General features: G+C 42.3%; 2 protein-coding genes across 2 annotated transcripts in view; both read left to right on the top strand.

The window, feature by feature from the left end:
- The window catches only part of LOC148080518 (uncharacterized), a 7,102-nt gene extending 854 nt beyond the window's left edge, over positions 1 to 6,248 (top strand). The window contains exons 3-4 of the mRNA XM_087790254.1: positions 5,078 to 5,179; positions 6,038 to 6,248. Of these exons, the coding sequence (XP_087646380.1) occupies positions 5,078 to 5,179; positions 6,038 to 6,127 (192 nt within the window). The 3' untranslated portion in view covers positions 6,128 to 6,248. The remainder of the gene's footprint in view (positions 1 to 5,077; positions 5,180 to 6,037) is intronic.
- Positions 6,249 to 8,500: 2,252 nt separating this feature from the next.
- Positions 8,501 to 10,513, top strand: LOC148080519 (uncharacterized). Its single transcript, XM_087788381.1, has 4 exons — positions 8,501 to 8,722; positions 10,023 to 10,133; positions 10,192 to 10,293; positions 10,351 to 10,513. The coding sequence occupies exons 1-4, from the start codon at positions 8,543 to 8,545 to the stop codon at positions 10,435 to 10,437; spliced, it is 480 nt and encodes a 159-aa protein (XP_087644507.1). The 5' UTR covers positions 8,501 to 8,542; the 3' UTR covers positions 10,438 to 10,513.
- The last annotated feature ends 6,547 nt before the right edge of the window (positions 10,514 to 17,060 follow it).

Consider the following 17,060-nt stretch of genomic DNA (forward strand, 5'->3'; position numbering starts at 1 on the left):
TCTCTTTGAGTCTCTTTGAGTCTCTTGAGTCTCTTGAGTCTCTTTCAGTCTCTTTGAGTCTCTTTGAGTCTCTCGAGTCTCTCGAGTCTCTCGAGTCTCTCGAGTCTCTCGAGTCTCTTTGAGTCTCTTGAGTCTCTTGAGTCTCTTGAGTCTCTTTGAGTCTCTTTGAGTCTCTTTGAGTCTCTTGAGTCTCTTGAGTCTCTTGAGTCTCTTTGAGTCTCTTGAGTCTCTTGAGTCTCTTGAGTCTCTTTGAGTCTCTTGAGTCTCTTTGAGTCTCTTTGAGTCTCTTGAGTCTCTTGAGTCTCTTGAGTCTCTTCAGTCTCTTCAGTCTCTTGAGTCTCTTTGAGTCTCTTTGAGTCTCTTGAGTCTCTTGAGTCTCTTGAGTCTCTTGAGTCTCTTGAGTCTCTTCAGTCTCTTGAGTCTCTTTGAGTCTCTTTGAGTCTCTTGAGTCTCTTGAGTCTCTTCAGTCTCTTGAGTCTCTTGAGTCTCTTTGAGTCTCTTGAGTCTCTTGAGTCTCTTGAGTCTCTTGAGTCTCTTGAGTCTCTTGAGTCTCTTCAGTCTCTTCAGTCTCTTGAGTCTCTTTGAGTCTCTTGAGTCTCTTCAGTCTCTTCAGTCTCTTGAGTCTCTTGAGTCTCTTGAGTCTCTTTGAGTCTCTTGAGTCTCTTGAGTCTCTTTGAGTCTCTTTGAGTCTCTTTGAGTCTCTTGAGTCTCTTGAGTCTCTTTGAGTCTCTTTGAGTGTCTTGAGTCTCTTGAGTCTCTTTGAGTCTCTTGAGTCTCTTTGAGTCTCTTTGAGTCTCTTTGAGTCTCTTGAGTCTCTCGAGTCTCTCGAGTCTCTCGAGTCTCTCGAGTCTCTCGAGTCTCTCGAGTCTCTCGAGTCTCTTTGAGTCTCTTGAGTCTCTTGAGTCTCTTGAGTCTCTTTGAGTCTCTTTGAGTCTCTTTGAGTCTCTTGAGTCTCTTGAGTCTCTTGAGTCTCTTTGAGTCTCTTGAGTCTCTTGAGTCTCTTGAGTCTCTTTGAGTCTCTTGAGTCTCTTGAGTCTCTTGAGTCTCTTTGAGTCTCTTGAGTCTCTTGAGTCTCTCGAGTCTCTCGAGTCTCTTTGAGTCTCTTGAGTCTCTTTAGTCTCTTTGAGTTTCTTGAGTCTCTTGAGTCTCTTTGAGTGTCTTGAGTGTCTTGAGTCTCTTGAGTCTCTTTGAGTCTCTTGAGTCTCTTTGAGTCTCTTTGAGTCTCTTTGAGTCTCTTGAGTCTCTCGAGTCTCTCGAGTCTCTCGAGTCTCTTTGAGTCTCTTGAGTCTCTTGAGTCTCTTGAGTCTCTTGAGTCTCTTTGAGTCTCTTGAGTCTCTTGAGTCTCTTGAGTCTCTTGAGTCTCTTTGAGTCTCTTTGAGTCTCTTGAGTCTCTTGAGTCTCTTGAGTCTCTTTGAGTCTCTTTGAGTCTCTTGAGTCTCTTGAGTCTCTTTGAGTCTCTTTGAGTCTCTTTGAGTCTCTCGAGTCTCTCGAGTCTCTTTGACTCTCTTGAGTCTCTTGAGTCTCTTGAGTCTCTTGAGTCTCTTTGAGTCTCTTGAGTCTCTTGAGTCTCTTTGAGTCTCTTTGAGTCTCTTGAGTCTCTTGAGTCTCTTGAGTCTCTTTGAGTCTCTTTGAGTGTCTTGAGTCTCTTGAGTCTCTTTGAGTCTCTTGAGTCTCTTTGAGTCTCTTTGAGTCTCTTGAGTCTCTTTGAGTCTCTTTGAGTCTCTTTGAGTCTCTTGAGTCTCTTTGAGTCTCTTTGAGTCTCTCGAGTCTCTCGAGTCTCTCGAGTCTCTCGAGTCTCTCGAGTCTCTTGAGTCTCTTGAGTCTCTTGAGTCTCTTGAGTCTCTTTGAGTCTCTTTGAGTCTCTTGAGTCTCTTGAGTCTCTTGAGTCTCTTTGAGTCTCTTTGAGTCTCTTTGAGTCTCTTGAGAGACTCATTGAGTCTCTTGAGTCTCTTGAGTCTCTTTGAGTCTCTTGAGTCTCTTTGAGTCTCTCGAGTCTCTCGAGTCTCTCGAGTCTCTTGAGTCTCTTTGAGTCTCTTGAGTCTCTTTGAGTCTCTTTGAGTCTCTTGAGTCTCTTTGAGTCTCTTTGAGTCTCTTTGAGTCTCTTTGAGTCTCTTTGAGTCTCTTGAGTCTCTTGAGTCTCTTTGAGTCTCTTGAGTCTCTTTGAGTCTCTTTGAGTCTCTTTGAGTCTCTTGAGTCTCTTGAGTCTCTTGAGTCTCTTGAGTCTCTTTGAGTCTCTTTGAGTCTCTTTGAGTCTCTTGAGTCTCTCGAGTCTCTCGAGTCTCTCGAGTCTCTCGAGTCTCTCGAGTCTCTTGAGTCTCTTGAGTCTCTTTGAGTCTCTTGAGTCTCTTGAGTCTCTTTGAGTCTCTTGAGTCTCTTTGAGTCTCTTGAGTCCCTCGAGTCTCTCGAGTCTCTCGAGTCTCTCGAGTCTCTTGAGTCTCTTTGAGTCTCTTGAGTCTCTTGAGTCTCTTGAGTCTCTTTGAGTCTCTTTGAGTCTCTTTGAGTCTCTTGAGTCTCTTGAGTCTCTTTGAGTCTCTTGAGTCTCTTTGAGTCTCTTGAGTCTCTTGAGTCTCTTGAGTCTCTTGAGTCTCTTGAGTCTCTCGAGTCTCTCGAGTCTCTTTGAGTCTCTTGAGTCTCTTTGAGTCTCTTGAGTCTCTTGAGTCTCTTTGAGTCTCTTGAGTCTCTTGAGTCTCTTTGAGTGTCTTGAGTCTCTTGAGTCTCTTTGAGTCTCTTGAGTCTCTTGAGTCTCTTTGAGTCTCTTGAGTCTCTTGAGTCTCTTTGAGTCTCTTTGAGTCTCTTTGAATGTCTTGAGTCTCTTGAGTCTCTTTGAGTCTCTTGAGTCTCTTTGAGTGTCTTGAGTCTCTTGAGTCTCTTTGAGTCTCTTGAGTCTCTTGAGTCTCTTTGAGTCTCTTGAGTCTCTTGAGTCTCTTGAGTCTCTTGAGTCTCTTGAGTCTCTTTGAGTCTCTTTGAGTCTCTTTGAGTGTCTTGAGTCTCTTTGAGTCTCTTGAGTCTCTTGAGTCTCTTTGAGTCTCTTGAGTCTCTTGAGTCTCTTGAGTCTCTTGAGTCTCTCGAGTCTCTCGAGTCTCTCGAGTCTCTCGAGTCTCTCGAGTCTCTCGAGTCTCTTGAGTCTCTTGAGTCTCTTGAGTCTCTTTGAGTCTCTTGAGTCTCTCGAGTCTCTCGAGTCTCTTTGAGTCTCTCGAGTCTCTCGAGTCTCTTTGAGTCTCTTGAGTCTCTTGAGTCTCTTGAGTCTCTTGAGTCTCTTTGAGTCTCTTGAGTCTCTTGAGTCTCTTGAGTCTCTTTGAGTCTCTTGAGTCTCTTGAGTCTCTTTGAGTCTCTTGAGTCTCTTGAGTCTCTTGAGTCTCTTTGAGTCTCTTTGAGTCTCTTTGAGTCTCTTGAGTCTCTCGAGTCTCTCGAGTCTCTCGAGTCTCTCGAGTCTCTCGAGTCTCTTTGAGTCTCTTGAGTCTCTTGAGTCTCTTGAGTCTCTTTGAGTCTCTTTGAGTCTCTTGAGTCTCTTGAGTCTCTTTGAGTCTCTTGAGTCTCTTGAGTCTCTTGAGTCTCTTGAGTCTCTTTGAGTCTCTTGAGTCTCTCGAGTCTCTCGAGTCTCTTTGAGTCTCTTGAGTCTCTTGAGTCTCTTTGAGTCTCTTGAGTCTCTTGAGTCTCTTTGAGTGTCTTGAGTCTCTTGAGTCTCTTTGAGTCTCTTGAGTCTCTTGAGTCTCTTTGAGTCTCTTGAGTCTCTTGAGTCTCTTTGAGTCTCTTTGAGTCTCTTTGAGTGTCTTGAGTCTCTTGAGTCTCTTTGAGTCTCTTGAGTCTCTTTGAGTGTCTTGAGTCTCTTGAGTCTCTTTGAGTCTCTTGAGTCTCTTGAGTCTCTTTGAGTGTCTTGAGTCTCTTGAGTCTCTTTGAGTCTCTTGAGTCTCTTGAGTCTCTTTGAGTCTCTTGAGTCTCTTGAGTCTCTTTGAGTCTCTTTGAGTCTCTTTGAGTGTCTTGAGTCTCTTTGAGTCTCTTGAGTCTCTTGAGTCTCTTTGAGTCTCTTGAGTCTCTTGAGTCTCTTGAGTCTCTTGAGTCTCTCGAGTCTCTCGAGTCTCTCGAGTCTCTTGAGTCTCTTGAGTCTCTCGAGTCTCTTGAGTCTCTTGAGTCTCTCGAGTCTCTTGAGTCTCTTGAGTCTCTTGAGTCTCTTGAGTCTCTTTGAGTCTCTTGAGTCTCTTGAGTCTCTCGAGTCTCTTTGAGTCTCTCGAGTCTCTCGAGTCTCTTTGAGTCTCTTGAGTCTCTTGAGTCTCTTGAGTCTCTTGAGTCTCTTTGAGTCTCTTGAGTCTCTTGAGTCTCTTGAGTCTCTTGAGTCTCTTTGAGTCTCTTGAGTCTCTTGAGTCTCTTTGAGTCTCTTGAGTCTCTCGAGTCTCTTGAGTCTCTTTGAGTCTCTCGAGTCTCTTTGAGTCTCTTGAGTCTCTTGAGTCTCTTGAGTCTCTTGAGTCTCTTGAGTCTCTTTGAGTCTCTTGAGTCTCTTGAGTCTCTCGAGTCTCTTGAGTCTCTTGAGTCTCTTGAGTCTCTTGAGTCTCTTTGAGTCTCTTTGAGTCTCTCGAGTCTCTTGAGTCTCTTGAGTCTCTTGAGTCTCTTTGAGTCTCTTGAGTCTCTTGAGTCTCTTGAGTCTCTTGAGTCTCTTGAGTCTCTTTGAGTCTCTTGAGTCTCTTGAGTCTCTTGAGTCTCTTTGAGTCTCTTGAGTCTCTTTGAGTCTCTCGAGTCTCTTGAGTCTCTTGAGTCTCTTGAGTCTCTTTGAGTCTCTTGAGTCTCTTGAGTCTCTTGAGTCTCTTGAGTCTCTTTGAGTCTCTTGAGTCTCTTGAGTCTCTCGAGTCTCTTGAGTCTCTTGAGTCTCTTGAGTCTCTTTGAGTCTCTCGAGTCTCTCGAGTCTCTTTGAGTCTCTTGAGTCTCTTGAGTCTCTTGAGTCTCTTGAGTCTCTTGAGTCTCTCGGTTCAACTCAATATGTTTCAAATCACCTTCACACTGAACTGATCATGTCCATGTTGTGTTGAGTTTATTTATTTATTCTACGTGTCCGTGAGACTCCTGCGTCAGAGTGTCGTGTTCACAGCCACTGATCGACTGCAGCGTTTGCTACAAGCTGCTCAGCGGGAGAATCGAAGCAGAGCCTAAACCGTACCTTCACTGCATCCACCGGCCGTCGCTCACTGAGGTCAGTGTCGTCATCTCTGACCTTCTGACCTTCTGACCCTGTGACCTTCTGACTTTTTGACCTTTTGATCTTCTGACATTTCGTCTTTCTGGTCTTTCTGATCTTCTGACCTTCAGACTTCTGATCTTCTGACCTTCATACTTCTGACCTTCTGATCTTCTGATCTTCTGATCTTCTGATCTTCTGATCTTCTGATCTTCTGATCTTCTGATCTTCTGATCTTCTGATCTTCTGATCTTCTGATCTTCTGATCTTCTGATCTTCTTACCTTCAGACTTCTGATCTTCTGACCTTCAGACTTCTGATCTTCTGATCTTCTGATCTTCTGACCTTCAGACTTCTGATCTTCTGATCTTCTGATCTTCTGATCTTCTGACCTTCAGACTTCTGATCTTCTGACCTTCTGATCTTCTGATCTTCTGATCTTCTGATCTTCTGATCTTCTGATCTTCTGACCTTCAGACTTCTGATCTTCTGACCTTCAGACTTCTGATCTTCTGATCTTCTGATCTTCTGATCTTCTGACCTTCAGACTTCTGATCTTGTGACTTCTGACCTCTGCGCTTCTGACCTTCAGACTTCTAATCTTCTGATCTTCTGACCTTCAGACTTCTGATCTTCTGATCTTCTGACCTTCAGTCTTCTGATCTTCTGATCTTCTGATCTTCTGATCTTCAGACTTCTGATCTTCTGACCTTCTGATCTTCTGATCTTCTGATCTTCTGACCTTCAGACTTCTGATCTTCTGACCTTCAGACTTCTGATCTTCTGATCTTCTGACCTTCTGATCATCTGATCTTCTGACCTTCTGACCTTCTGACCTTCTGACCTTCTGACCTTCTGACCTTGTGTCCTCAGGAGATGAAGAAGACCAGAGTCCAGCACTGCAACACGCTGGGCTACAGCAGTGGAGCTCCGACCCTTCTGGCCTCGACCTCCGAGAGCTGAACCAGCAACGACACGTTCAGTTTGTGTCACTTCCTGCTTCTGTTGAAACATTCAAGATAATAAATATAAAAACATGTTTTTATTATGAAGCAGAAGAAACAAATAAAATTAATTCATCTTGTTTCTTGACTTGCATCTGTTTTTTTGGAACAAAATGAGAACGTTTACTTCTTCTGAGCCGAGGTCGTGAGGTCAGGTCGTGAGATCAGGTCATGAGATCAAGTCGTGAGGTCAGGTCACAAAGTCAGGTCGTGAGATCAGGTCGTGAGGTCAGGTCGTGAGGTCAGGTCGTGAGGTCAGGTCGTGAGGTCAGGTCGTGAGGTCAGGTCGTGAGATCAGATCGTAAGGTCAGGGCTTGAGGTCAGGTCTTGAGGTCAGGTCGTGAGGTCGGGTCAGATCGTCAGGTCAGGTCTTGAGGTCAGGTCGTGAGGTCAGGTCGTGAGATCAGGTCACAAGGTCGGGTCGTAAGGTCAAGTTTTGAGGTCAGGTCATGAGGTCAGGTCGTGAGATCAGATCGTAAGGTCAGGGCTTGAGGTCAGGTCTTGAGGTCTGGTTGTAAGGTCAGGTCGTGAGGTCAGGTCTTGAAGCTAGGTCACGAGATCAGGTGGTGAGGTCAAGTCGTGAGGTCACTTCGTGAGGTCAGGTCAGGTGGTGAGGTCAGGTCAGGTCGTGAGGTCAGGTCTTGAGGTTAGGTTGTGAGGTCAGGTCATCAGGTTATGAGGTCAGGTTGTGAAGGTCGTGAGGTCAGGTCGTGAAGGTCGTAAGGATAGGTTGTGAGGTCCGGGTAGTGAGGTCAGGTCTTGAAGGTCGTAAGGTCAGGTTTTGAGGTCAGGTTTGAGCTCTGTCATCAAGAGAGACTCAGGTATGTTGAGCTGGGAGGAGGCCAGGGGTCAGACCCAGGACACCTCAGTGCTGTAGCTCAGAGGTCAGACCCTCCAGACCCCTTACCCTCCTCCAGACCCTCCAGACCCCTCACCCCCTTCAGACCCTCCAGACCCCTCACCCTCCTCCAGACCCTCCAGACCCCTCACACTCCTCCAGATCCTCCAGACCCCTCACCCTCCTCCAGATCCTCCAGACCCCTCACCCTCCTCCAGACCCTCCAGACCCCTCACCCTCCTCCAGACCCTCCAGACCCCTCACCCTCCTCCAGACCCTCCAGACCCCTCACACTCCTCCAGATCCTCCAGACCCCTCACCCTCCTCCAGACCCTCCAGACCCCTCACCCTCCTCCAGACCCTCCAGACCCCTCACACTCCTCCAGATCCTCCAGACCCCTCACCCTCCTCCAGACCCTCCAGACCCCTCACCCCCTCCAGATCCTCCAGACCCCTCACCCTCCTCCAGACCCTCCAGACCCCTCACCCTCCTCCAGATCCTCCAGACCCCTCACCCTCCTCCAGACCCTCCAGACCCCTCACCCTCCTCCAGACCCTCCAGACCCCTCACCCCCTTCAGACCCTCCAGACCCCTCACCCTCCTCCAGACCCTCCAGACTCCTCACCCCCTTCAGACCCTCCAGACCCCTCACCCCCTTCAGACCCTCCAGACCCCTCACCCTCCTCCAGACCCTCCAGACCCCTCACCCTCCTCCAGACCCTCCAGACCCCTCACCCTCCTCCAGACCCTCCAGACCCCTCACCCCCCTCCAGACCCTCCAGACCCCTCACACTCCTCCAGATCCTCCAGACCCCTCACCCTCCTCCAGACCCTCCAGACCCCTCACCCCCTTCGGACCCTCCAGACCCCTCACCCTCCCCCAGACCCTCCAGACCCCTCACCCCCTTCAGACCCTCCAGACCCCTCACCCTCCTCCAGACCCTCCAGACCCTCCAGACCCCTCACCCTCCTCCAGACCCTCCAGACCCTCCAGACCCCTCACCCTCCTCCAGACCCTCCAGACCCCTCACCCCCCTCCAGACCCTCCAGACCCCTCACCCCCTTCAGACCCTCCAGACCCCTCACCCTCCTCCAGACCCTCCAGACCCTCCAGACCCCTCACCCTCCTCCAGACCCTCCAGACCCCTCACCCCCTTCAGACCCTCCAGACCCCTCACCCTCCTCCAGACCCTCCAGACCCTCACCCTCCTCCAGACCCTCCAGACCCTCCAGACCCTCACCCTCCTCCAGACCCTCCAGACCCTCCAGACCCCTCACCCTCCCTCCTCCTCCACTGACCTCCTCGACCCGACGCTTGTTTTGCTGCTCTTGGCTTCTCTCCCAGTGACTCACTGTGAACTGAGGCAGAAGTTTCTGGTAAATGTTGCAAAACTCCTCGAGTGTTTTGTTCAGACTTGTTGCACCTGCAGGCCCCGGGGGTCCGGGGGGGGCGGGCTGCAGGGGGCGTGTCTTTCCTGGAACTGTGACGGTCGACAGTCGAAGCTGTTGTTTGTGCCTGAGAAGCTCCGAGAAACATGTCCGCCGTCCTCCTGCTGCTGCTCTGTGCTGGCGCCGCTCTGGGCCAGGACGCCTACGAGGGTCTCCCTGAGGACTACAAGCTGGGGGTGGACCTGGCCCTGGAGAAGCTTCACTCTCTGGAGGGAATGATGCACCACTTTCGCTTCCTGAGGTCCCTGAAGAAGTCCGACATCGCGGTGAATATATTCAACTTTCAGCAAAGATTTTAAGGGTCTTGAGAGGGTCTTGAGAGGGTCTTGAGAGGGTCTTGAGAGGGTCTTGAGAGGGTCTTGAGAGGGTCTTGAGAGGGTCTTGAGAGGGTCTTGAGAAGTTCTTAAGAGGTTCTTGAGAGGTTCTTGAGAGGTTTGTGAGAAGTTCTTAAGAGGTTCTTGAGAGGTTCTTAAGAGGTTCTTGAGAGGTTTGTAAGAGGGTCTTGAGAGGTTCTTAAGAGGGTCTTGAGAGGGTCTTAAGAGGTTCTTGAGAGGTTTGTGAGAGGTTCCTAAGAGGGTCTTGAGAGGTTCTTAAGAGGTTCTTGAGAGGGTCTTGAGAGGTTCTTGAGAGGTTTGTGAGAGGTTCTTAAGAGGGTCTTGAGAGGTTCTTAAGAGGTTCTTGAGAGGGTCTTGAGAGGTTTGTGAGAGCTTCCTAAGAGGGTCTTGAGAGGTTCTTAAGAGGGTCTTGAGAGGGTCTTAAGAGGTTCTTGAGAGGTTTGTGAGAGGTTCTTAAGAGGGTCTTGAGAGGTTCTTAAGAGGTTCTTGAGAGGGTCTTGAGAGGTTCTTGAGAGGTTTGTGAGAGGTTCTTAAAGGGTCTTGAGAGGTTCTTAAGAGGTTCTTGAGAGGGTCTTGAGAGGTTCTTGAGAGGTTTGTGAGAGGTTCTTGAGAGGTTCTTAAGAGGGTCTTGAGAGGGTCTTGAGAGGTTCTTGGGAGGTTTGTGAGAGGTTCTTGAGAGGTTCTTAAGAGGGTCTTGAGAGGTTCTCGAGAGGTTCTTGAAAGGTTTGTGAGAGGTTCTTGCCGGGTCGTGGGGTGTGGGGTTCTTCTGAGAGTTCTTTGGGGGTGAGAAGATTCTTCAGGTGGTCTCCCTCCGTCCCTCGACTTTTGAAGACTCAGGCCTCTCTGGGTACTCCTCCAGGAGTTTCTTCTGGTGTCACTTTGTTGGTATTTGATTCAGACTTTCCAGGGTTTCACACCTCAATTCTGGGGAATTCCTGACCTTGAACTCCCTTGATGTGTTTCCTGCTGCACCTGAGGGTGTGACTCACTCCGGGACTGGGTGAGGTGAAGGTTAAGGGTGAGGTTAAGGTTCAGGGAGAGGTCAAGGGTCAGGTTGAAGGTTAAGGTTCAGGGAGAGGTCAAGGGTCTGGCTGAAGGTTCAGGGTGAGGTCAAAGGTCAAGGTAAGGGTTCTAGAGTTAAGGGTGAAAACTCAAGTTCTTCCAGATCGTCTGTGGACGGTTGTTTGGAGCCTAAACATTATGACCAGAGGTCCATGTGTTCGGTCCACAGTCTGGATTCGGGTTGACCTACTACTTCCACCACTTCCACCTGAAGCCCACCAGATGTCCTCGAGGAACGACGGCGTCGGACCCTCAACTGTGTCCCTTCAGGAACGACAGAGTGAGACCGTGAGACGTTTGTGTCGAGTCCAGGGAAGTAACTTCTTGTTGTTCTTCAGCCGCTCATGGACTGTGCCGTCTGCTACAAGGTGGGCTCGGACCAGATGGAGAGCAGCCCGAGACCCTACGTGCACTGCATCCAGAGGCCGCGGCTCACGGAGGTGCGTCACAATAACAGCACTTCCTGTTGTCACACCTGACCTTGTGTTGTCCTGCAGGAGATGAAGAGCATCAGGATGGATCACTGCAGGAAGATGAACTACAACAGCGGCGCCCCCACTCTGCTGGCTGTCTCCATGGGCTGACCTTTGACCTTACAGCTCAAGAATCCCCTAACTTTGAATGAATTCTGTTTTTCAATAATAAACATCTTTGTCAGATTCTACGACTGATTTTACTACTTTTGGCCACCAGGTGGCGGAAGTCTCACGCGTGTAAAAATATAGAAAATAAATCAATTCATGAATCATGTTGTAAACATGTGATCCTGTGTTTTCATGTCAATGTCAAGATCATGTTTGTTTTGAATGTTAACAATAATGTTTCATGAACATCTTTAATGTGATAAAACAAGATCAGTAGCAGCTTTACTCGCCAGGATGTTGACATGACATACATGTTGGTAAACATACGTGTTACATACATACATACATGTTGGTAAACATACGTGTTACATACATACATGTTGGTAAACATACGTGTTACATACATACATGTTGGTAAACATACGTGTTACATACATACATACATGTTGGTAAACATACGTATTACATACATACATACATGTTGGTAAACATACGTGTTACATACATACATACATGTTGGTAAACATTCGTGTTACATACATACATACATGTAAGTAAACATATGTGTTACATACATACATACTTGTTGGTTAACATACGTGTTACATACATACATACATGTTGGTAAACATTCGTGTAACATACATACATACATGTTGGTAAACATACGTGTTACATACATACATGTTGGTAAACATACGTGTTACATACATACATACATACATGTTGGTAAACATACGTGTTACATACATACATACATGTTGGTAAACATACGTGTTACATACATACATACATGTTGGTAAACATACGTGTTACATACATACATGTTGGTAAACATATGTGTTACATACATACATGTTGGTAAACATACGTGTTACATACATACATACATGTTTGTAAACATACGTGTTACATACATACATGTTGGTAAACATACGTGTTACATACATACATGTTGGTAAACATACGTGTTACATACATACATGTTGGTAAACATACGTGTTACATACATACATGTTGGTAAACATACGTGTTACATACATACATGTTGGTAAACATACGTGTTACATACATACATACATGTTGGTAAACATACATGTTACATACATACATACATGTTGGTAAACATACGTGTTACATACATACATACATGTTGGTAAACATACGTGTTACATACATACATACTTGTTGGTAAACATACGTGTTACATACATACATACTTGTTGGTAAACATACGTGTTACATACATACATGTTGGTAAACATACGTGTTACATACATACATGTTGGTAAACATACGTGTTACATACATACATACATGTTGGTAAACATACGTGTTACATACATACATACATGTTGGTAAACATACGTGTTACATACATACATGTTAGTAAACATACGTGTTACATACATACATACATGTTGGTAAACATACATGTTACATACATACATACATGTTGGTAAACATACGTGTTACATACATACATACATGTTGGTAAACATACGTGTTACATACATACATACATGTTGGTAAACATACGTGTTACATGCATACATACATGTTGGTAAACATACGTGTTACATACATACATGTTGGTAAACATACGTGTTACATACATACATGTTGGTAAACATACGTGTTACATACATACATACATGTTGGTAAACATACATGTTACATACATACATGTTGGTAAACATACGTGTTACATACATACATGTTGGTAAACATACGTGATACATACATACATACATACATGTTGGTAAACATACGTGTTACATACATACATGTTGGTAAACATACGTGTTACATACATACATACATGTTAGTAAACATACGTGTTACATACATACATACATGTTGGTAAACATACGTGTTACATACATACATACATGTTGGTAAACATACGTGTTACATACATACATACATGTTGGTAAACATACGTGTTACATACATACATACATGTTGGTAAACATATGTGTTACATACATACATACATGTTGGTAAACATACGTGTTACATACGTACATACATGTTGGTAAACATACATGTTACATACATACATACATGTTGGTAAACATACGTGTTACATACATACATGTTGGTAAACATACGTGTTACATACATACATACATGTTGGTAAACATATGTTACATACATACATACATGTTGGTAAACATACGTGTTACATAAATACAAACATGTTGGTAAACATACGTGTTACATACATACATAGATGTTGGTAAACACACATGTTACATACATACATACATACTTGTTGGTAAACACACGTGTTACATACATACATGTTGGTAAACATACGTGTTACATACATGTTGGTAAACATACGTGTTACATACATACATGTTGGTAAACATACGTGTTACATACATACATACATGTTGGTAAACACACGTGTTACATACATACATGTTGGTAAACATACATGTTACATACATACATACATGTTGGTAAACATACGTGTTACATACATACATACATGTTGGTAAACATACGTGTTACATACATACATAGATGTTGGTAAACACACATGTTACATACATACATACATGTTGGTAAACACACGTGTTACATACATACATGTTGGTAAACATACGTGTTACATACATACATACATGTTGGTAAACATACGTGTTACATACATACATGTTGGTAAACATACGTGTTACATACATACATACATGTTGGTAAACATACGTGTTACATACATACATACATGTTGGTAAACATACGTGTTACATACATACATACATGTTGGTAAACATACGTGTTACATACATACATGTTGGTAAACATACGTGTTACATACATACATACATGTTGGTAAACATACGTGTTACATACATACATACATGTTGGTAAACATACGTGTTACATACATACATGTTGGTAAACATACGTGTTACATACATACATACATGTTGGTAAACATACGTGTTACATACATACATACATGTTGGTAAACATACGTGTTACATACATACATGTTGGTAAACATACGTGTTACATACATACATACATGTTGGTAAACATACGTGTTACATACATACATACATGTTGGTAAACATACGTGTTACATACATACATACATGTTGGTAAACATACGTGTTACATACATACATACATGTTGGTAAACATATGTGTTACATACATACATGTTGGTAAACATACGTGTTACATACGTACATACATGTTGGTAAACATACATGTTACATACATACATGTTGGTAAACATACGTGTTACATACATACATGTTGGTAAACATACGTGTTAAATACATACATACATGTTGGTAAACATATGTTACATACATACATACATGTTGGTAAACATACGTGTTACATACATACAAACATGTTGGTAAACATACGTGTTACATACATACATAGATGTTGGTAAACACACATGTTACATACATACATACATACTTGTTGGTAAACACACGTGTTACATACATACATGTTGGTAAACATACGTGTTACATACATGTTGGTAAACATACGTGTTACATACATACATGTTGGTAAACATACGTGTTACATACATACATACATGTTGGTAAACACACGTGTTACATACATACATGTTGGTAAACATACATGTTACATACATACATACATGTTGGTAAACATACGTGTTACATACATACATACATGTTGGTAAACATACGTGTTACATACATACATAGATGTTGGTAAACACACATGTTACATACATACATACATGTTGGTAAACACACGTGTTACATACATACATGTTGGTAAACATACGTGTTACATACATACATACATGTTGGTAAACATACGTGTTACATACATACATGTTGGTAAACATACGTGTTACATACATACATACATGTTGGTAAACATACGTGTTACATACATACATACATGTTGGTAAACATACGTGTTACATACATACATACATGTTGGTAAACATACGTGTTACATACATACATGTTGGTAAACATACGTGTTACATACATACATACATGTTGGTAAACATACGTGTTACATACATACATACATGTTGGTAAACATACGTGTTACATACATACATGTTGGTAAACATACGTGTTACATACATACATACATGTTGGTAAACATACGTGTTACATACATACATACATGTTGGTAAACATACGTGTTACATACATACATGTTGGTAAACATACGTGTTACATACATACATACATGTTGGTAAACATACGTGTTACATACATACATGTTGGTAAACATACGTGTTACATACATACATACATGTTGGTAAACATACGTGTTACATACATACATACATGTTGGTAAACATACGTGTTACATACATACATACATGTTGGTAAACATACGTGTTACATACATACATGTTGGTAAACATACGTGTTACATACATACATACATGTTGGTAAACATACGTGTTACATACATACATACATACATGTTGGTAAACATACGTGTTACATACATACATGTTGGTAAACATACGTGTTACATACATACATACATGTTGGTAAACATACATGTTACATACATACATGTTGGTAAACATACGTGTTACATACATACATGTTGGTAAACATACGTGTTACATACATACATGTTGGTAAACATACGTGTTACATACATACATACATGTTGGTAAACATACATGTTACATACATACATGTTGGTAAACATACGTGTTACATACATACATACATGTTGGTAAACATACGTGTTACATACATACATACATGTTGGTAAACATACGTGTTACATACATACATGTTGGTAAACATACGTGTTACATACATACATACATGTTAGTAAACATACGTGTTACATACATACATACATGTTGGTAAACATACGTGTTACATACATACATACATGTTGGTAAACATACGTGTTACATACATACATACATGTTGGTAAACATATGTGTTACATACATACATACATGTTGGTAAACATACGTGTTACATACGTACATACATGTTGGTAAACATACATGTTACATACATACATACATGTTGGTAAACATACGTGTTACATACATACATGTTGGTAAACATACGTGTTACATACATACATACATGTTGGTAAACATATGTTACATACATACATACATGTTGGTAAACATACGTGTTACATACATACAAACATGTTGGTAAACATACGTGTTACATACATACATAGATGTTGGTAAACACACATGTTACATACATACATACATACTTGTTGGTAAACACACCTGTTACATACATACATGTTGGTAAACATACGTGTTACATACATGTTGGTAAACATACGTGTTACATACATACATGTTGGTAAACATACGTGTTACATACATACATACATGTTGGTAAACACACGTGTTACATACATACATGTTGGTAAACATACATGTTACATACATACATACATGTTGGTAAACATACGTGTTACATACATACATACATGTTGGTAAACATACGTGTTACATACATACATAGATGTTGGTAAACACACATGTTACATACATACATACATGTTGGTAAACACACGTGTTACATACATACATGTTGGTAAACATACGTGTTACATACATACATACATGTTGGTAAACATACGTGTTACATACATACATGTTGGTAAACATACGTGTTACATACATACATACATGTTGGTAAACATACGTGTTACATACATACATACATGTTGGTAAACATACGTGTTACATACATACATGTTGGTAAACATACGTGTTACATACATACATACATGTTGGTAAACATACGTGTTACATACATACATACATGTTGGTAAACATACGTGTTACATACATACATGTTGGTAAACATACGTGTTACATACATACATACATGTTGGTAAACATACGTGTTACATACATACATACATGTTGGTAAACATACGTGTTACATACATACATGTTGGTAAACATACGTGTTACATACATACATACATGTTGGTAAACATACGTGTTACATACATACATGTTGGTAAACATAAGTGTTACATACATACATACATGTTGGTAAACATACGTGTTACATACATACATACATGTTGGTAAACATACGTGTTACATACATACATGTTGGTAAACATACGTGTTACATACATACATACATGTTGGTAAACATACGTGTTACATACATACATACATACATGTTGGTAAACATACGTGTTACATACATACATGTTGGTAAACATACGTGTTACATACATACATACATGTTGGTAAACATACATGTTACATACATACATGTTGGTAAACATACGTGTTACATACATACATGTTGGTAAACATACGTGTTACATACATACATGTTGGTAAACATACGTGTTACATACATACATACATGTTGGTAAACATACATGTTACATACATACATGTTGGTAAACATACGTGTTACATACATACATGTTGGTAAACATACGTGTTACATACATACATGTTGGTAAACATACGTGTTACATACATACATGTTGGTAAACATACGTGTTACATACATCTGGGGTCGTCGACGAATCGATTCGCAGAATTCAATCAGGGAGAAATGTACAAAATAACACAAGAAATAATAATAATAATAATAAACACAATGAATGAAGTGTTC

This window comes from Callionymus lyra, chromosome 4, assembly GCF_982586985.1.
Source record: "Callionymus lyra chromosome 4, fCalLyr1.hap1.1, whole genome shotgun sequence".
NCBI lineage: Eukaryota > Metazoa > Chordata > Actinopteri > Syngnathiformes > Callionymidae > Callionymus > Callionymus lyra.

Coding starts and splice junctions, on each gene's coding strand:
- LOC148080519 (XM_087788381.1), top strand. CDS start 8,543: ATGTCCGCCGTCCTCCTGCTGCTGCTCTGTGCTGGCGCCGCTCTGGGC. Junction 8,723..10,022: donor TGAAGAAGTCCGACATCGCG/GTGAATATATTC, acceptor TTCGGTCCACAG/TCTGGATTCGGGTTGACCTA. Junction 10,134..10,191: donor GTCCCTTCAGGAACGACAGA/GTGAGACCGTGA, acceptor GTTGTTCTTCAG/CCGCTCATGGACTGTGCCGT.